A 20841-nucleotide genomic window follows, 5' to 3' on the forward strand; every position below is an offset into this window, starting at 1 on the left:
TAGCAACTAAAAGAAATAAAGAAAGAGAAGATAAAATAAGGAGAGAGACTGGAAAGGGAGAGAAGGAAACTAAATACAGAGGAGGGTGGGGATAAAAGGATAAACGCAGAGAGGTGTAGGAGAAAGAAAAAGAGATGAGATAGAGATAGAAAGGCAGTGAAGAACAGAGAGAGCAAAAGAGAAAAAGGAAATAGAAAGGGACAGAGGACAGAGAAAGAGTTAAAGAGGAGAGAGAAGAACAAAGAAAAGAGAAAGAGAGAGACTGAATTTTCAAATACTTTAATATACATCAAACATAGACAAAGAAAAAGGAACATCTTCATGTAAGAGAGAATGGGGAGAGAGAGAGAGAGAGAGAGAGAGAGAGAGAGAGAGAGAGAGAGAGAGAGACCTTGCTTTCGTTTCGTATGAGTGGAGTTGCGGAGGTGGCTGCATTCACCTGCAGCTGCTCCTCTCGGCCTCAGTGGAAAAACAAATAACTGTGTGTGTGTGTGTGTGTGTGTGTGTGTGTGTGTGTGTGTGGTGTAGGGGGGCTCTTGTGTCAGTAGTTGGGTAACACAGGCGTGGTATTAAAGGTTTTTTCTGACCCGTGGCCTGGGCTTCCTAAACAGAGGCGTCCTGACAGAAATAGCTCAGCCGTGAGATTGACTTTTCTCCTCGTGTTCATGATCCCCTTGTCCCGTGTGTGTGTTGGTTGGTGTGACTGCATGTGTGAGCTTGCAGTATTGTTTGGGTTAAAAATGTCTGCGCTCTTATTTTTGGACCGGAGCGCCTCGCGGGTTTATAAATAGCGGAGGAAGTGAGGGAAGATACCTGCCGAGACTTTGGCTGGCTTAGCAGTCCCACTGACGCCCAGCATCCATGCCTCTCTCCCTCTCTCCCTATGTCTCTCGTCCTCAGTCTCTCTCACTCAAACACTCTCTCTCTCACACACACACACACACACACACACACACACTTCCTCTCTTCCTTCCTTTGATGTTGTTTTGTTTTATCATGCAGGTACATTGTGGACACGCTGATAAACACAATGTTACTTGGTACATTTCTAATGACAACGTTTGTATTTAATTAAATCATGCAAACTAGAATGCAGACAGGAAGCATCTCTAGGACCCCACTCTATACACACACTATGCCCACGCTCGTATGAACCTATGCACGTCATGTCTTACACTGGAGCTGGAAACCCATGAGCATAAACACCAGAAAATCCACACTCACACTCTGTCAGGATCTCTGCGTGTCCCTAGCTGGGTCACTGTGGGGCTTGTGGACTCTAAGCAAGCACCTGTAGGAAAGAGAGAGATGGGGGGGGGGGGAGAGAGAGAGAGTGACAGAGAGAGGGAGTTCCTATTTCCACCTCCTGTTAAACCAGGCCAGCTTTGAAAGCCATTCGTCAGCTAGGACAATATTTTGAAGGACGAGACAGGTCTTAAACAAGCTTCGTAGTTTAATTCCTTCGTGAAGAACTGTGTCATTCCCCTGTGGAAGAGATTTGTGCTTTGCCTAAAGATGGAAGAATAGCATAAAATGCTTTTTATTCACTGTGTTGAGGCCAATACATCAGAAAACTAACAAGAGTTTTAAAGTCGGACAGATGCTTCATCACCTTTAGAGGGCAGCACTAAGAGAGGCAGGTCTGTTTATTTGAGCCTAGTGGGTCCATTATTTCCTTCTGATATTGGCTCGATGCCTTCACCTCTGGCCACCCTCAGTGAACATGGTCAGTGTTAACACCACAGCTCGGCCATTCTTACAGGATGTCGAGGTAGGGGAAGGCTCCAGGGGCAAAGGCCACAGAATAATTGCATCGCGAGCAGCATGCCTGCAGTAAGTGTCATACCTGTGGTTACTGCTGCTGTGTTAAAAGCACAAGCGTTCTCTGTGTCCGCTTAATGGAGAAGGTCTGATCTTATTAAGCAGAGCATCTTTAGGCAGAAAGGGAAGTGTCTTCGACATGCCTCACTGTGCAGGAAAAACCGTTGTCTTTTCATGCTAATTAAGCAGTCTCCCACCTCGCATTATCTCTCTCGCTCTCTCTCTCTCTCTCTCTCTCTCAAAGGGCTGGGTAATTTGATGATAGCTTATCATTATCATGATATATTATGTTGCAGTGCACTTCTACTTTTCTACTTTTCAGAGCAACAACAAGTGCAAGAAAATAGTGTGGTACCTTTTTGTTTTGCCAGATCATTCCACCCCTAGTTTTAAGTTTTATTTTATTTTTTTAATTCTCTGTCTCTCACTATGTCCTCTACATACTAACTTACAAACTTTTAGAGATGTAAATATATCCACATCCATTCACATCATTCATCAGGCAATACACCGCTACTGTCTCATCTATGGTGAAAAGAGCCATAGGTTGATGAACGTGAATCTCACCGTCAGCTTGCACCAGTGCCATCGACATTAGGTGTTACATCTTCCCCGCCGTCTCGTGTTGTTGCTATAACCCATCGCCACCATCTCCCACTACCTCCTCTTCTTCCCCAGGCCAGTTACTCACTTCACCTCCTCACTCAGAGTCAGGAGAAAGGGCCTAGGCCGACTGCAATAGTGGGTGTCTGGGTGCATTTTAATGGACTGGCGAAGAAAATGTGATATGTCGTATGTAGAGGACTAACAGTATGTATGTGCTTAATGTGTTTATGGCAGCGTATAAGCAACGTATATTTGATAAGCAGGCCACATGCTAAAAGCCACAGTATTGTTCTCAGCGAGAATTTATTATTATTATTTTTTAAGTCACTTTTCCTTAAAATGTTGCCGCGCAGCCTGTCGATGACCCATTTCCAAGATGGTCGAGAAAACAGGGAAGAGCAGTGGAGAAATCCATGGGGAGTAGCCTACGCAGAGAAGTGCATGCAAGAGAGGGAGTCAGCATGCGAGAGAGAGAGAGAGAAAGAAAGTGAGAGAGAGAGAGAAAGTGAGAGAGAGAGAGAGAGAGAGACAAAGGGGGCGAGAGGGAAAAAGAGTTCATTTTTGTTGGGAATTGTATGTGAGAATTGTTGATATTATTCGATTTCTTCCACTTGCCCACCCTCTTTTTCTTGAGCCCAGAGATCATCTCCACTCCCACCTCTCCAGCTACTCCCTCCACCACCGGCCCTCGCGGAAGAGAAAGACAGAGAGAGAGGCGCTGGGAACATTGCATGGATTAAGCTTCCGCAATAGCCCCCTTGCCTAATTACACATGTAATGAGTTGTTTATTTGGGATAATGCGCAGCAGGAGCAGCGGGCCCAGCACCGGAGCCCCGAGCGGACCCACCGGAGAGAGAGGGATGAGACGGAGGGGAGGCTGGACAGACAGCGAGAGAGAGAGTGTGAGAATGGGGAGAAAGAGCTGTCAATGTGGGCTCTGAATGAGGGAAAAGGAGGGCTGCGTTTTAGGGAGGAGAGTGGAGTAGGTACTTTTTCAATGGCCTAGGGTCAAACAGCCCGAGGATTTTTCTCAGGGTGGAGAAACAGAGGGGAAAAAAAAAGGTCTGATATCTTGGAAAACACACAAAAAAAGAAGGAAAAGCAAAGTTCGCAACGGAGGGGATGGGAGGGATGTATGTGCCCGGCAGTGGAGTAGAAGGGAGTGGAAAAGAGAGAGAAAGAGGGAGAGAGAGAGAGAGAGGCTCTGCTATCATTAGCCAAAGGGGACAGGCGAGGTTATGTGAACGGTGCAGCTGGAGAAGGAGCTGAGGGAATTGCAAGGGTGAACTGCTGGGCTGCTGTGAACAAGCCCCCCCCTCTCTGAACCACCCCCGCCTGGTCCAACTCAGAGCAGCCTGCGTTTTCCCAAAACACCCCCCACCCAACACCCCACTAAAAAAAAAGGAGTAGCTAAGATGGTGAGGATAAGCTTCAGCTTCTGGTGCAAGACTCCAAAAGCACACACGCACACATAAAGCGCACTGTTGATTTATACACCGTTTTGGCCATGGGCGCTCGGCTTCTCCTTGTTTTCTTTCTCGTCCTTATCAGCCCCATCGAGAAACAGACTTTATTCAGCAAGAGCTGGTGATTAGCGACGGAATAACAGTAATTAGAAGGGTGATTATTTTTGATAACCCAGCCCCAGCCCCCACCCCGCCCCTAATAAAATAAATAAATAATAATAATAATAAAATAAATACACTGTAACCCCCCGTTTCCTCGTTCAATTCCCCCTCCGAGCTGGATTTTATTGTTTGTTTATTTGTCTTGCTTGTCTCTTCTCATCTTTTTTTTTTCTCCTCGTTGAGCCATCGCAACGTGAACGGAGGAGAAGCACGAAGCCGGTTTAATCCAGCGCCGAGCATCAGACTGACTAAAAGACCCAAACTTTCCCTGTCACCCTTTTGTGATCACATACAAGAAAACGAAGAGAGTGAGAGAGAGAGAGAGAGAGAGAGAGAGAGAGAGAGAGAGAGAGAGAGAGAAAGGAAAAGAAAAAAGCAGGCCCGCCACAGCTGCGAGACACAAGAAACACGCAGCAAAGGAAGCTATGCAAATGTGCGCAGGCCTGCTACCGTATCCAACAACAAGAAAAAAACACACACACACACACACACACACAGAGGCACATCACACTTCACAAGCATCTCCTACAAAAAAAAAGACAGAATGGAAGATATGGAAGATTTGAAAGGGAAAGGGAGATAAAATACAAGTTGTAGAAGTTTTTTTTTTTTCACAGAGAAGGAAAAAAAGACAAGGTTGAGTTTAATTGCAATGACGCGTGGCACCGTGTCTTCCGTGTCAGTGCAGGAGGTGAAAGATGTCTGAGAATCAATGGTGCACTGGAAAAAAGCAGGGAAATCCACCTTGACAGGTTTTCTCGTACCAGCCGAGTCAAGCCATGCATCGTGGGGTGCAGCTCAAAAATAGCAGCAGCTCAAGGGTCATCTGCTAGCGCTCCAGGAGCTGGAGAAGGACCCGTGGTGGGGGTTTGTGTGTAGACACTGAGTCCCAGTCTCTGTCTCATCATCACACTCACATACAGTCAGGTGCAATCTGGTTTTCTAAGTGTAAAATCATTTCCAGGACAGGAAACAGACTTAGAAAAAACAAACCGGGCATAGCACTGTAAACCCTCCACAAATTCTGAAGGGTTAAACAGCGCCAGAAGTTTATCAGATCTGGCCAGCGCTACTCTTCTCCTTGCCTCCCTTGTGGGCCTTGAGGTTTTTTCCTCCTCCTTTGAAAGTTCGGGTCAGTTTGATTCGCTGCAGCTGCGGTGGACTCTTTAATCAGACGCTATCTTCTCGCTGGTTCACCCCCACCACCCTTTCTTTGCTCCGTCACCTCCCTCCTCCCAGACGCAGACCTCCCTCTCCCCTTAACGCATCTTAATTGGTTGCTTTCTGTGACAAACTACGAGGGCTGGCTTTGATGAGGTCGGCCCGAGCCGTTGCCTGAGCTTTTGCCAACTGCTGCCAGCTCCCCCCACCACTACAAACAGACGAGAAGGAGAGAAAAGAGGAGGGGATGTGGACGTGCTGGTCTCATAATGACAGACTTGGGTAGGATCGGCCCCTCAGGGGACGCCTGGTCCCCTGCTTCAGGCTAGAGTCCGGTAGCCTTGAGGTATCTCTAGCTGCCTTCGCATTATAGAACCTACTGCTCCGTTCCAGTACTTTGCCCAGCCCCCCTCCCCAATCTGGTCTTGACAGGGCAGAGGATGAAGCTGAATAACTTGAGGAACTCATTTCATTTCTGGTTTCAATTGAGAGATTGACTGCTATGATATCTTCTTTATACGATAAAAAATGTGAGGTTCACTGGAACACAGGGACGTGCTATTAAACGTCCTATATCCCACTGTTAGCTCGAGTTTAAATAAACATAATTGTCATGACCGGGGTTAGCTTAGCTCTCAACGCCTTCGCCACCCACCATGTCCTTTTCTAGAATTTTGCACAGCTCTGTGGGAAATTCTCACACTGCTGTGCATCACACTTTCTCTCTGAGAACTCAGACAATATAAGTCAGTCTTGTCATGGTTAAAATCCTCTGTCTTATTGCTTGCGGCTGTTTGTTTCAGTGTGGTACATCATTGTATTTGAAGCAGTTTGAGAAAATTGGTCTTGAACACAATTATTTTCAGCCTGGAGCTTTGGTTTTAACTTGGCCCAGAAGAATGATCTGCCTTTTAAAGCCTTATATGTACAGTTTCAAAAGGTTCCACCAGCCTTTACAGATAAGAACTGTTGATTATTGGAAATACAAGTACATGAACATGATTTTGAACATGAAGTTTTCCCACCAATCCTGGAATATAATAGTAGCCTCAATCTTGAGAAGTTGCAAAGTTTATTGGTGTTTCCGTCATGGCCTAAAACAGTGTGATGATCTGTCACGCTCCAGTGATGAGTGTGGCGTGAGGGGGAATATGCGCAAAGTGCTGTCTCTGATTTGTTTGTATTTTGCCCCATTGCTGCTGGACAGGAAGTCAGAGAGGGAGAAAAAGTGAAGGAAGAGGGGGAGGAAGGCAGAGAGCGAGAGAAAGATTAAGCAAGAGCGGAATTGGAAGAGAGAGAAAGGCACGAAGAGGAGGGAAACAGAAATTGTGGCCCTTTTGCTTAGACAAACACCAACTGCAACAATTGTCGTTTAATGGCGCGAGACATCAACAGTGGGGCAGTGGTTCCACCAATCAGCCCAATCAGCTTGCGGTAACACTGAGTGAGTGTGACATCATTTTGGAACACAAGAAGGCTGTTGGAAAGGGGGATGACTACAGCTTTTTACAGCAGGAGAGTTTAAGAAAGTGTCTGGACTAACACACAGCTGCTCTCCCCTTCTCTTCTCTTTTCCTCAATCTGGGTTACTCGGTTTTCATACAGTGCTTTGGGACCAGGGAGAGAGAGAGAGAGAGAAAAGAGAAAAAAGCGAAGCCTAGGTCGAACTTATGAAGGACATCCTGGTTGAAGTGCGGTGCTTTTATATTTCAGATTTAAACTCCATTTCTTAGAGTCTCTGTGGATCAGCTAAAAATTCTACTGTTCTAAAATTTGATATAATTTTAATCAAAGAATTTACTGACGTTATTATCTCGACTGACCCCAGTGGTGTGATTCACATGTAGCCCTCAAACTCTGGTTCCAGCAGTTAGACAATTTTCGAGGGAGCAGTTGGTGGTGGAATATTTTAGCACGAGGTATTGATTACCATCTCTAGTCACTGAAGCTGCTTTGTTCACTCATTTTGAAATATTGTACGGTCCATTTGAGCCAGCCCCCACATTTCATTTGCTTGCAGAAAAAAAATCGGAGGTCAACAGGAAGCTTTGATTTGCATTGGTGTAGGACCAACCACAACTGGCCTCAAAAGAATTGCATATTAAATGTAAAACAGTTAAGGCCTTTAATCTTGAAACAATATAAAAACATTTCCTTGATTTAAAATGAGATGTGCTTCTAAAATAAGTTTCTGGGAAACGACTGTGTTGCGAAATGATATCTCGAATAGAGGGGAAATAATAAGCAGAGTTTTTACACCAATAAGAAATTTTGAAAGCAGTGAATTTTTTTATCTCGTTTCTGTTTTTATTGTTGATTTGTTGATTGGGTCACTATGGATGTACGAGACTGAAACAGCTTCTTCATATTTACTGTAACATTACAGTCAGAATTGTGCAATTACTCAGAAGGAAAAGAGGCGTTACAGTTGTGTATAAAAGTCAGTCAAATGACAAAAAGAAATGAACACATCTTCTACAGGGAATAGGCATTGTTCATCTAATATTACTGCAAGGGTCTATTTGTTCTGAGTCACATTTTGGAGGGGGAAAAAATATATAAATTATAAAATATGCCCTAAACAAAAAATGTTTTCCAACATGTCACAATTACTAAACATGCAAGTGTCCGTTATATGTCATGGTGTGCTCTCTGTTAAGGACACTCAAAGTGCTTTTAATCAGAAAATATACAAAATGTGTGGTTTGTCCAGGGGCACCCAAACTTTTTGCATACAACTATAACTTCTGTTTTTTTTTTTTTGTTTGTTTGTTTTTTTTTTTTTAAATTTCCCGCTCGCTGTCAAAATAGGGAAGGGGGTGGGGGACTGTTACAGGATTTCAGTAAAACACTTCAGTATCAAGTGCTTCAGTAGCTTACCGTACTTCGCCACACATGAAGAAAAAAAAGTCAGAAGAGAAGGAAAGAAAGAGGCTGGGGGGGCAGCACAGGGAGGGGGAAAAATGGAGAAAAAGAAGAAGCAGAAGAAGTGAGAAGGAAGTGTGTTGGCACCCGCTCTCGGTCTGTGAGCCACGTTAGCCTCTGGGCTTAATTGAAGCCAGGAGGGAGCGTTTAATAATTGCTGTCAGAAGATCAAATTTAATTCTCTTTTTCACAGGACCGCTGTAGGCTAGGGTGAAACAAATTGTCATCGGAGATTTCCAAATGAACAAAGCTTTTAATTAGTCTGATTAGAATGCCAAGGTAGAGAGGGGGCAGAGGAGGAAGGAAAGGAGGGGCGCTTGGGGAGGGAGGGGGGGGGGGTTAAAAAAAATGCAATGAAATAATCAGAGGGCCATCTCAGCTCGCTTCTGGCTGGTGTGGCGATTCGTGATGATTTAAGGCACGGAGAAGCAGCACGTGACTCGGCCTTGAGACACGCCGCAACCCCTGAACACGGCTAACACCGCCACATGCTGTCATCCTCCGCCGAGAACATAATTGGGCGAAGATGTCAGGCCTTTGTCTGTTCCAAGTGACATAGCTCTGGGCCGTGAGCACAGGGAGGTGATTACTCACCGACCAAAGACATGCGCTGCTTCTGTTTATTTCTTTATTTATTCCTCGTCTCCTTCTTTTTTTCCCCCTCAACCATTTCTTTCCACACTGGTAACCTTTAGAAGTCTAGAGCCATTAGCTTCATTTGCTCTACCATTTAAAAGTAATTACATAATTACACCATTATATACGTGTATATTATATAATAAATTACATTAAGATTCAGTTTTTCTGTATCATCAGGTTTGAGCTTTGACCTGGATGAATTATTACGATATTTTAAGTGATTCATGACCAATATTGCAATCACAGTATTAATGCCATAACCTGCTATTGATTTCAGAGCTGAAAGCAATGTGCCAGACTGCAGTTTTCCCTGTTAATAACTTGTTAAGACAATGTTGAATAAGGGGTTATGATAATAATATAAAATGCATTAATGTATATCTTAGTCCAGTATTATGTGTCTTCCGATATTAATGCAGGCACAGAAATGTTAATGAATTACCAGATCTACCTGCATTAGCATAACAGAGCAATACAATTACAGTATTAATGCCATACACATGCTATTGATTTCAGAGCTGAAAGCAATGTGCCAGACTACAGTTTTCCCTCTTAATAACTTGTTAAGACAATGTTGAATAAGGGGTTATGATAATAATATAAAATGCATTAATGTATATCTTAGTCCAGTATTATGTGTCTTCCAATATTAATGCAGGTACAGAAACATTAATGAATTACTAGATCTACCTGTTTTAGCATAACAGAGCAATACAATTACAGTAACTCGGTGCTGCCTAAACACCCCGCTCTGGAGAACGATAAGTACGATAAATTTGGTCAAATATAAACATCTGTTCTGCTGGTGTTTCTCATTTTAAGCAAATATTTGCAGATGTGGATAACTTTCCACTCCACTCCACTCCACAAATGTAGTAATGTTGCTAAAAGAATGTAAGAATGAGAGAAGCTAATCAACAGTCGTTTTTTTGATCACATTTTTGCTTGGTGCCTGTTGGTAATGTGTCATTAAGAAATCTTTCTTGCGAAATTTTAACATTTTCACGGTGTGATTGCGTGTGACGTTGTCACGGTGCCTCGTGTTCACTCTTGCCTGTTTGCTGAAACAGGTTCTGTTCTGTTTGTCCAGTTGGAGAACTGAAGAATTACACCAGAGGTCTATATTTTCATGAGTTTTCATGAGTCTAAGTTTTGAGTGGCAGACTGGAGCGGTGCTGTGGTTGCACCTGGACCTCGAGCTGCCTCTGTGTGACGTGGCAGTGGTTAGACATTTGCTGATAAACACAGCTCTGCTTTTGCAGATGTGTGAAGACGGGATCCTGAACACAAGATTGTGGTTCTTTATTCAAATCACGGTGTCTGAAGACCAGAGCATATGTCAGTGTTATAGGAAAGAAATGACAAGCTGGGTGTGGGATAGAGAACTTGCTCAGGATCTGGGGTGAGTGACATGGCACAATTATAATACGACAATGCGATAGGACATTTGAGATTTATTGCAATATGGCAATTAACGTGGCACCATGATGCAACAGGTAGCAGTCACACAGCTCCAGAGTCCTGGGGTTTTGTGTTTAAACAACTCCCCAGTCACTGTTTGGTGAGTTCTCACTGTGTCTATGTGGGTTTCCTCAGAGTGCTTTGGTTTCCTCTCACAGTCTAAAAGCACACATTATTAGGTAGAGTGACTATTCAAATATGTCCGTAGGTGTGAAAGTGTGAGTGAATGTGTGAGTTTATGTTTAAATGTGTGGTGCCCTGTGATGGACTGGTGCCCATGATTCAAGGTAGGCTCACTGCAAACATGAACAGGATGAAACAGTTATGGAAATGAATGAATGAATTAATGAAAACTACACTGCAATTGCTTACTTTCTTAACAATGTTGCTTGAAGAAATCAGAACATTTTACACAATGACAACTGTTGTAATTTTGGCATGAAAAAAAAAAGGTTTAGCTCTAATATCACTAACAAAATGTATCATGATACTGATCAAATGCTATAATATCACCCACCTCTAACAAAGACCACAAAACTATAATCTCAGCCCATGAGCCTCTGACTTTCTTGCTTTCTCTTTTTCCGTGGCATCGGTATTTTTCAGTTCTGCTTTCTTTACATATTTTGCTTCCACTGTAACTAGCAACTCATCGGGAAGTGTGAATTTTGTTGTCTTCTAGGTACCGTAGTGTATAAAATACAGCTCCTCCAGAAGCTGCACTTTCTGAGAATTACCCATACATTGAGCCTTTGTACAGAGACCACTTCATCAAGCTGCTCCAAAGGTTCCGAGGCCCCCGGTTTGTGCTTGTTCACTCGAGCCGAACACCTGTTCTGAAGAGGACAGTTATCATTCACTACCCAGCTCACCATTCATCTCTGGAACCGAGCAGCTGCCTCCTCTCTGCCTCTCCGCCTTGCTGCAGTTGACACGGTGTGTCGAGCCACGTTGTCCTTGGCCCGCTTGGCAATAGCTAATTGACAGACGGCTCTCACCTGCCCCCTGTTCGTCTCTGGTGGGCCATGGTCAGTGTTTACAGAGGGAGCGAGGAACACGACTGCTGTCAGCACTGCTTCATCCCCTTTTCCACTGCTTACCCTTCATCGTGTGCTGACATATTTACTAACGCAAGGCCGTATTCCAGGCATTAACACCAATTCAGATTCTTTTTCTTCATTGATGTGATGAGAACTTTCAGTAACCCTTGACTGTAGGCCGTCGTTCATAAGGCTACATGGCACATACATTACTCTGACGCAAACCTACATGAACATTTAGAACTTATTTCAAGGATTGTCAACATTTTCTGTGTTGGGATTGACATAAGCAGCTTTTATGATTAATTTTTGTTGGAATAAGATTTTTTAATAAAAGTTGATGTAGGTTTGTGTCAGTTGTCATAAAAGCCCTATGGGAAATGACCTACAATAAACTGGTACTTGATTTTCTTTATCGGACATTTTATTGTTGCTGTCAAAAAAATATATATATAATATTTTTCCCCAAAAATAGTAACTTTATAGAAGTAAAAAACTGTAAATATTCTTAACTTTCAGTGGAAGTCAATGTAAAAGATTTGATTCCAAGTAATTTTAGAGTATTTCTATTGGTTCATTCACACAGCTGCTGTGTTCTAATGTTTTAGTAAATTAAAAATGGACATATGTCAAATTGCCAAATGTAAATATTTGGTCTATCCGGGATTAAGTGACTTGATTGATTGCCTACATTACTTCACAATTATTGTTTACTTGCAGAATTTAACATAAGGGAAAATATAACATTAAACCTTGCCATTTGCCACATTTAACGCACATTTTATTTTTCATTTTTTATATTTTTTAGTGTGTGAGACCGAAACTTATTTTTGTTCAGAGACCAGTAAACTGAGCTGTTGTCTTAAATTTTGTATACCACTAGATTACAACGCTTTATATACTATGGGTAGGTTAGATCAAGGGACACGACAGAGAGACATGTACTGTGTATTCTCTCTTTAGAGATTTCTCTAGGCAATTGAAAACAATCACTTTGACTACAGCTAATTGGCTGCCTAAACTCCATACACAAGCTAAGTGAAGGATAAACATGACATATTTTTCTTCAGAGTTGACGAATACCTTAAAGCCTGAAGCTATTTGATACAGAGAGAGTTCTCTTCAGGAGACATCAGTGAGGCTGGCGACGAAGCCGAGCGTTATTTTAAAGAAATTTACAGCTGATTGCGGGGAGAGACAGGGGTGAAGCATTGCTGTGGAAGGTCCCTGAAAGAGCACTCTGTGCCACGTAAATGAAACCTCTCCTTTTCCATCGAATGCCCTAATCTCACGTAGCACCTGAAAAGAGCTATTCAGCCAGCGCCGCCCAGCAGAAACGCACTTCATCCATAATTTCACACATTCGCTAATAAAGTCTCTCATTGTGGCATTTGGCCATTTTTTCCTGCTTGTCTTTTTTATGGGTTGAGGTGAAGTCTAGGTTTTTTGGGGGCTGGTAAAAGAATGGAGTCAGTGTGGGATTCCCAATCAGAGGCTAGTTGTATGAGAGATACAAAACAATAAAGAGGCTTCATTAGTTCTGCATAGTAAGTAGTTTTTGGAGGGTTTTTTCCCCTGGCTTTATCACAGCCCCCCTTCCATTTTTGGCTTTGCTAGCAGTGCTTGCATCAGAATGTGGCCGTTTGTTTATGGTCAGCGGTGGCGGCAGAAGCCTCAGCTTTCTTTCTTTCTGTTGTTCTCTTCTTTTCTTTCTTCTTTTCTGGCCAGGAGAAGGAAGCGCAGGAGTTTTGGTTCCCATTTTGTGCACTCTGGAACAGTTTAGGAAAGGAAGCACCTTTACACCTTTGATTGTCTGTGGTTGCTGATGTCACGTCCTTCCGCCAGGCTCTGTGTTTGTGTGAGTGAATGTGTGTGTGTGTGTGTGTGTGTGTGTGTGTGTGTTTCCTGTCTGGTTGTCCAGTGTTGGGGGTCTTGGAGGTGAGACCAGTTCTGAGAATGCTGGTGTGTCTTTTGAATGTTGTGAGTAGATGTTAGTGTAAGAGTGTTGTGAACAAAATTAATGTCACACTACTACAACAAACTTCCAACTTATTCTTGCCCATTTGAAAATACCAGCGGCCAACACAGCGTTCGTACATTTCACATGACGGTATATAAGACATATATAAGACCTCATGTTGGTGTCATGCAGTTGTTTCTCTCTTTTAGAAAATGTGAGCACAGTTTGCATTCTTTCTAAAACCACAGTATGTACACCACAACACGTCAGTCTCACTTACAGCCCAGCATACATTCTCCTTAAGCCTCTGAACCAGCCTTGACAGTCACCTCGACCCACGCGCCCCTGAAATCCCACCTCCACCAAGCCGGATTCCAGGTTTAGGTCACTCATCCCATTGCTTGGCTGACCAATTGCTGCTCGTTCACTCTCCTATCTCCCATAGGCAGCCCCGGCTCAGTCAAGAATCTCTGCTTGTAATAACATTACCGAGACAATGGTCTTCCCTGGATCCCCTTTGCTGTAGCTTGGCTGCATCCCTGCGCAGCGTTAACTATCATCCATAAACAGCTGCCCGTTCCCAAATACGTGTATTAAATCAAATCGGCGCTGACAAAATAAACGCTGTTAGGGGAGAAAGAAAGAGTTTTGGGAGGATTAAGCAGGAGGAGAAAAAAAAAGTATCCAAGCATGCTTCCAGGCACTGGCGCAGCAGAGTTCGTCCTCATACTGGAATTGTTCGGAAGCTACATTGAAGCTACTTTTTTTTCGGGCTGTCTCTTCAAGGAAACTGGAGTTTATTTGAAAAGAGTGAGGGTTTATTTAATGTATCGTGCACCTCCTAAAAGGTTTACTTACTGCACTGTAATATGTTATTTCAAATCCCTGCGACCACATTTCCCTGCGAGGATAGAGGATACAGACTCTTTTCAAGCACATGCTATTACCAAATGTGTTGCAGATGTTCAGGAGAAGAGAAGAAAGAGAGAGAGAGACAGAGAGAGAGAGAGAGAGAGAGAGAGAGTCAGAGAGAGAGAGAGAGAGAGAGAGAATACTGTGCTGACAGACGTGGAACTGTAGGAAAAACTAAGATCTTGTTGTCATCCACTACAGGTCGCTCAGCTGGCTAAACAGCACTAAAGGTATCATGAGGTCAGGGATTAACCCCTTAGTCCTACTCCTAATCCTAGAAATATTAGAAAGTAATGTATGATACGTTTAATTACAGTAAATTTAATAAATTATTAAGTTAAATTAACTACAACTTATTTGTGTATGCATCAGAGGTGTACCATAATTAAGTTTTGTATGATTTTCATTTCTGAGGTTGGGATTCTGTGTTGATCTTTTTTTTTTTTTTCTCCCCAAGCTGTTTTTAACACATTTCCAAAACCATATCTTCGCTGTGCATATACAGACCTGTATCTCCATTTTTGTTGTTTTTAATTTTGCTACATCATTTAAACACAACTGTGTGAAAACTTCATAATGAATGGACCAATAGAAATGCTCTAAAATTGCTTGGAATAAAATCTTTTTCCATTGACTTCCACTGACTTCTTCTGTAAAGTTACTATTTTGGAGATACATGTTTTTCTTTGGACAGTGACGATGTGTTCTATGTTGCCTCAGATAAACAAAGGTTCTCCACTTGAAAATCAAAACAACCAAAAATCTTGTCCCATGTTGATGTCTGAAAATCTGTGGGTGTGTCCTTCGTGTAAGCCCCGCCTTCTCTATTTATCTAGTTATATCCGAGCTGTGCCGTTCCACACAGGTCTGGACTCATGGGCCAGGTTATGGTTTCTGTTCCCATCTGTTTTGTTGATCAGTAAATACCTAAGTAAATCGTCAATGTGGAACCAACCAATCATAGCAAATCCCACCCGAAAATGGTTTCTCTGCTCTCGGCATGGTTTGTTACTGAGATGTGGAAACGCTACTAAAGTCCTTAACTCTGTGAGGTAGTGAGAGTGAGAACCTCTGTAGACACACGCTAACAGGTTAAAGGGTTGGTCCTGTGTTCCAGGTGTGACGGTGTAACTCAGAGAGACAGTAACGTGAGGTAATGTAACTGTAGAGTTGAGAGGGTTGTTGTATTGTTTCATATTCCTCATGAATCATAGTCAGTTCTCACTCTCTACCCTTCAAATAAGACCTTAGCTTTTTTCTTTTCTGACTTTTTTCCTTCGTTTCTGAGGCAGCCTATCAGATAAGCAAGCACATGAAGTTATATCCACTCTATTAAGACTTTGACAATACAATTGAGTGTAAATGATTTTTTTTTCCCCTAAGTGGAACACTTGGGAATGAAACGACCCAGAATTGTGCTTGGTTTTGTTCGTACCCATTGCCCTCTCAGCTCTAGTTCTCATCGAGAAAAAGGAGAATGTGGGAAGGGGGGGCTGGGGGTACACAGAAAGAGAGAGAGAGAGAGACAGAGAGAGAGAGAAAGAGAGAGAGCAAAAACCTCATTACATCTAAGTACTGACACTCAGTTTTCCCCTTTTTCTCTCACTTCTTTTTTTCTTAATCCTTAATCTTTATTTCTTTTCTCTTTCTCTCTCACTTATGACAGGAAAAAGAAGGCATGGTTAACAGATGGAAGGCTTCTCTCTCTCTCTCTCTCTCTCTCTCTCTCTCTCTCTCTCTCTCTCTCTCTCTCTCTCTCTCTCTCTCTCTCTCTCTCTTTCCTGTTTATAACTTGTTCTCTCTGTGTTTTACTCATTCCTGCTGCCCTAGCTCTCACAGTTACATATGGACACACACACTTGACAGCCCCCCTTTTCTGTCTCTCTCTCTCTCTCTCTCTCTTACAGCTTCCCTCTCTGACCTCTCAGCCCTTAGCAGTGACCCCTCAGACAGGCTGTCTTCTCACTACTGCACGACCCAAGTCTTTGGGTCTCTCTCTCTCCCTCTCTCACTCTTTAAAATGGCAAAAAAATCCTGTTACTTTTATTTCTCTCTCTGTGGAACACTGGTGGTGTACAGACACACACACACACACACACACACACACACACACACAAACACACTCATACACAAAGCACTGTTTACTCTCATCAAAGCATGTCAGTCACATGTGTGGGGAAGATAGGGCGTCTCTTTTATTCTCCCTCTCTCTTTCTGTGTGTGTGTGTGTGTGTGTGTGTGTGTGTGTGTTTGTGTTTAGGTGACAGTGTTGTTTTGCTTGTTTATTAGTTCAACCCTACAAATGTAAACCGCATTGTGTTTCATAGTCAGCTGAAATATATCTCTGTTTATTACTAAAGCATAATACAATTGTTCTACACCGCACTTCGTCCAACACCACAATTAATTAATTTAATTTCCGTCTGAATGTGATGTAATTACAAGTTAATATTCCAGCTTCTGGAAAAATATTAAAAGTATTCACTGGATGAAAATATAAAATACAAATAAAAACACCTTCCTTGTAACAGTGAGCATGTCTGTATTTGCTGCATCTGTTGTAGTCTTTTGGAGACTTTTCTAAAATATTAAAGAATTTTCCAGGGATATTTTTCCACACCTCAAAAGTTCCTTCTTAGAAATCGGTTGCGTTTTCAGCTTCCCACAATCCTCGGGAATCCCAGCCACACTCAGTGATGTAGAGGTCTGTGGTAGACAGTCCATTTACTCCATTTTCTTAGCAATGGCTTCTTGGCAGCTACACTTTCAGACTCATAGTAGTTCAGCACAAATATCAGCACAAGCACTTGAAATCTCCCTCTGTTAGATCTAAGAAAGAAATTTACTTTAGTCTCTTTCTGACCAAGGTGCTTACACTTAGCTGAGGACCTAAGGCCCTTGGTTGTTTATCCTTATTTAACTCATAGCGCATTTTCCCAGCAGAGTTACCGAGGAACGAGGTAAAACAGACAGAACAAAGCTGATCTTATCAATAGGGGACGCCAACACGGAACCAATCAATTTAGCTTTTTAAGCATCCGAGCATTCGGCTGCACTGAGGTGACGGCGGCCCATGCCAGCTTCGTGGCTGCATCTCGGTAAATATTTACACAGTAGTCTAGTCATTATCACTTGCTTGTTGCCAGGTTGTTTTGCTCCTTGTTCAACAGAAGTCCTTCAAACAATCATCGTGCTAGCTTTAGTTTCATCATCCAGGTGTTAAGGCACTCGCTGACAGTCTTCCTAACAGCTCTCATAGAGTGTGACTGGTGTTGTTGGGACTCTAATAAAGCATCCCATTAAGTCCGTTATTAATAGAGACCACAGCACACGAACGGTGCTAGGCAATTATAGAAGTAACAGCATAAAATTTTCCTTTGTCTCGCAGGCTGCGTGTGTTTGACCAATCTGTTTTAATAGGATCGTGAGGGAATTTAACATCTCAGCGTAGAATCTTATGGAGTAGCCTCATAGTAGCAAGCAGCAGAATTTGACAACACTTGCTGTTTTGACTCGTATGGAATGGAAGTATGGCTCCATTCGCATTCGTTGCTCATAGTGCCACATAATCCGTCTCCCTACAAACTGTCACTTAGGTAAAACAGGTGCAACATTAGAACACCAAGGAAGGTGCACGGGACTTGCCTGCACGAATATTGCAAACTGGAGTTTCTGAAATCTGCTTATCAAAGAGCCAGAGGAGGACAGATCGGTGGATAGACAGAGGGGAAGACAGAGTGACACGTCTTTCAGATGTAACGACATCAACGTCTGTGACTCGCTCTGGCAGGTGCTGGGGAAGCGTGCTTCAGAAACAGGCAGAGGGAAGAAGGGAGAGGGGAGGAAGAAGAAGAAGAAGAAGAAGAAGGAGAAGAAGTAGGAGGAGGAAGAAGAGGGGAAAAAAAGAAGAAGAAAGAGAGCGATGGAGGGGTTTTAATGCGACACCGCTGACAGCTCCACTGCATTACACCCAGCCTAAATAATGGGATGCTCATTTGCATAACGAGGGACGTTATCACCTCTACTGTCAGAAGAAAACACAACAACACTTCTGCCGCTCCTCCCCGAGATGAATCGGGTTGGCCTACTTTATGGCACCGGGGAGGTGCACTCGATGTGCACACACATGCCCGCGCCCGCACACACACACACACAAGAGATAGCTCGCATCGTTTGTGATCGCTAGCTCTCACAGTACACGGATCTAAAAGGTTAGCTGCTCGAGTGAGGGCAGCCCCTTCAAACTGAGGAGCTCTCAGCAGGAGGCCTGATGAAGGCCTCATACTTCTCTCATACTGAGAGAGAGAGAGAGAGAGAGAGAGAGAGAGAGAGAGAGAGCTACACTGTGAAGTGATTACAGGATCATGTCAGAGAGAGGCTCGTGGAGTGTGTTTTGCAGAACAAACCAGAGCAGCCCACGTTGGCATCAAGCCTCTCTTTCAAATCCACTGATATCCACATTGTTTTATGAATCAGTCGTGCTTACACAAGAAGCCATCTGATGTATCCCATCCACCACTGTTATCATGTTCTCGAGCTGATCCTACATAGCAGGGAAAATACCTGCCCAAGCCAGCGCCTTATTTCAGTTTGTGTTTTACAAGAAACATGAGAGTGGTTGCAATACGCACAGTAGCGCTTTCTGACACAGTAGCAATATATCTTTTTTTTTTTTTTCTTCAAGAAACTCGATTCGCTTCAGCGTTCAGGACGGCGTAAACACCACATTGCGGGTGATTAGAGCCGTTAAGTTAGTGGCACTTCCAAAAAACCCTGTCAAAATCTGGGCAACTGCGGAGAGAGCGTGACAGTGCTGTCTCTCCTCGTAGTCGGAGCGCCGAAGAGCTGGCTCTGATTTGCATGATATCGACAGCGAAAAACAGCGCTCGCACAAAATGTTGACAGATTCTTTTGTCTTTATTCACTGTCCCATGTGGCTCAGACTCTTCTTTTTCTTTTTTTTCCACACTGTGGTTTTTGCCATTTTTCATCTGACATAATGCCTCTCTCTCTCTCTCTCTCTCTCTCTCTCTCTCTCTCTCTCTCTCTCTCTCTCTCTCTCTCTCTCTCTCTCTCACACACACACACAGGTACAGCTGCAGGAATCTTTGAATTGAGTGGAGCAAGTACAGAGAAGAAAGCAAAGTTTGAGGAACCGCAAAAAAAAAGAAAAAAGAAACGGGAACAAAAGCAAAAAAAAGTTATCTGGTGAAAGAAGAGTGAGAAGAAAGGAAGGGGACAATGGGGAGAAAAAAGATTCAGATCACGCGGATTATGGACGAACGCAACAGACAGGTAAGTCACTCCGGCTGAGCGTGAGACCACGCAGAATTAAGCTCAACCACTAAAGTTCAACCCAAATGATTTCCAGGCGCTTGCTGACTCCAAACAGCTTACTTTCAAACTGACACTGTCCTTTGTAAAAGCAGCAGTGGCACTGATGTGTGACACCCTTCCAGCAGCCCAAGCACGATGTGCCACCGGCTTTAACTAATGGCAGTGGAAGATTACTTTAGCAGGGGCGGGTACCGAGTGGGAAGCAAGTGCAAACAAACAGGCAAACAGCAGCTAAGGCCCGCAGTGGAGGGAGAGAGGGGAGGAGCCGCGTGAGTTGATTTCCAGGGGCGTACCAGTCGGGCCAGTAGTTTTCCTTTTCACATCGGCTAGTAGGTGGAAGCCAATGAGATATAAGCCCTGTGAGTGACATCAGCACAATGTCCTTTACAGATTAAACCAGCAGACTTACAGTTATTGTTAGGATCTTAAGAACCTGGTGTTTTTCCACGTATCCTCAGATTCATCCCCCACATGATGTAATATTATTCAACCACAATGGAATGGTTGTAATGATTATAGTCTGGTATCAAGGACAGTTAGAGCTTTGTTGTTGGTCATGCAGCCATTTCTAGAAATGGTTAAATGGTAATAGGTTTTTTTTCTGTTTCTTTGTTTGTTCTGAAGTTTGATTTAAATTAAATGTAATATATTTTCATGACCTGCTCAGGGCATGAGGCATCTCCAAACACACACAGATATCACACCTAACAAATTCTGTACTTGTATCGATTATGGTGGTGCCAGTAACATAGGTACTTGTTTTACAGCAAGATCAATGAGCTCTTCTCTGGGGCCGATGTTTACGTCTGCCCGCTGTTAGAGAAATAGGAGTTTAAAGGTGCCTTCAGAGGGCAAAAGATCAACCAGAAGCCTGACTTTGAGGCACTTAGTGAGGTACTTGACTGTAGTTCTTTTGGCTCTGTGTTTTCTTTTTTTTCTTTTTTTCCCGCCTGTTCTCTTTTGCATGCTCATGAGTCCACCTCTTACGCCACAACCTTACACAGCATCTATTCAGTTCCTAGGAAGAAATAAAAAGACTGTTGTTTTGGGGACTTTCTGGAGCTAACAGTTTCGATATCACAGAAGGGGTCCACACTCCAGTTAATGGCTGCTGTCGGGACTTTGGGGAGAAGTTGATCAATTATTGAAGGTGGCATGAGGGGCAGAGGAGGAGGTGGAGACAGGAGAAAGTAATGGGTGTGTCATACAGCACAGACGGCAGGGGGATGTGACATTAGTCATTCAGTGCTGGTAGGTTGAGTGAGTTCCCCCCACTCCTGCCACCCCCCTGAGGAAACCAGCAGCTCACATGCACATGGTGACCCTGCCAGTAGTTCTTCGTTTCCTACC

General features: G+C 43.4%; 1 protein-coding gene across 1 annotated transcript in view; it reads left to right on the top strand.

Annotated features, from left to right (window-relative positions):
* LOC136676678 (myocyte-specific enhancer factor 2C-like) overlaps nt 1-20841 on the top strand; it is a 73406-nt gene that overhangs the window by 9693 nt on the left and 42872 nt on the right. The window contains exon 2 of the mRNA XM_066653835.1: nt 19245-19449. Within this exon, the coding sequence (XP_066509932.1) occupies nt 19396-19449 (54 nt within the window). The 5' untranslated portion in view covers nt 19245-19395. The remainder of the gene's footprint in view (nt 1-19244; nt 19450-20841) is intronic.

Source organism: Hoplias malabaricus, chromosome X2, assembly GCF_029633855.1.
Source record: "Hoplias malabaricus isolate fHopMal1 chromosome X2, fHopMal1.hap1, whole genome shotgun sequence".
In the NCBI taxonomy this organism is placed as follows: Eukaryota; Metazoa; Chordata; class Actinopteri; order Characiformes; family Erythrinidae; genus Hoplias; species Hoplias malabaricus.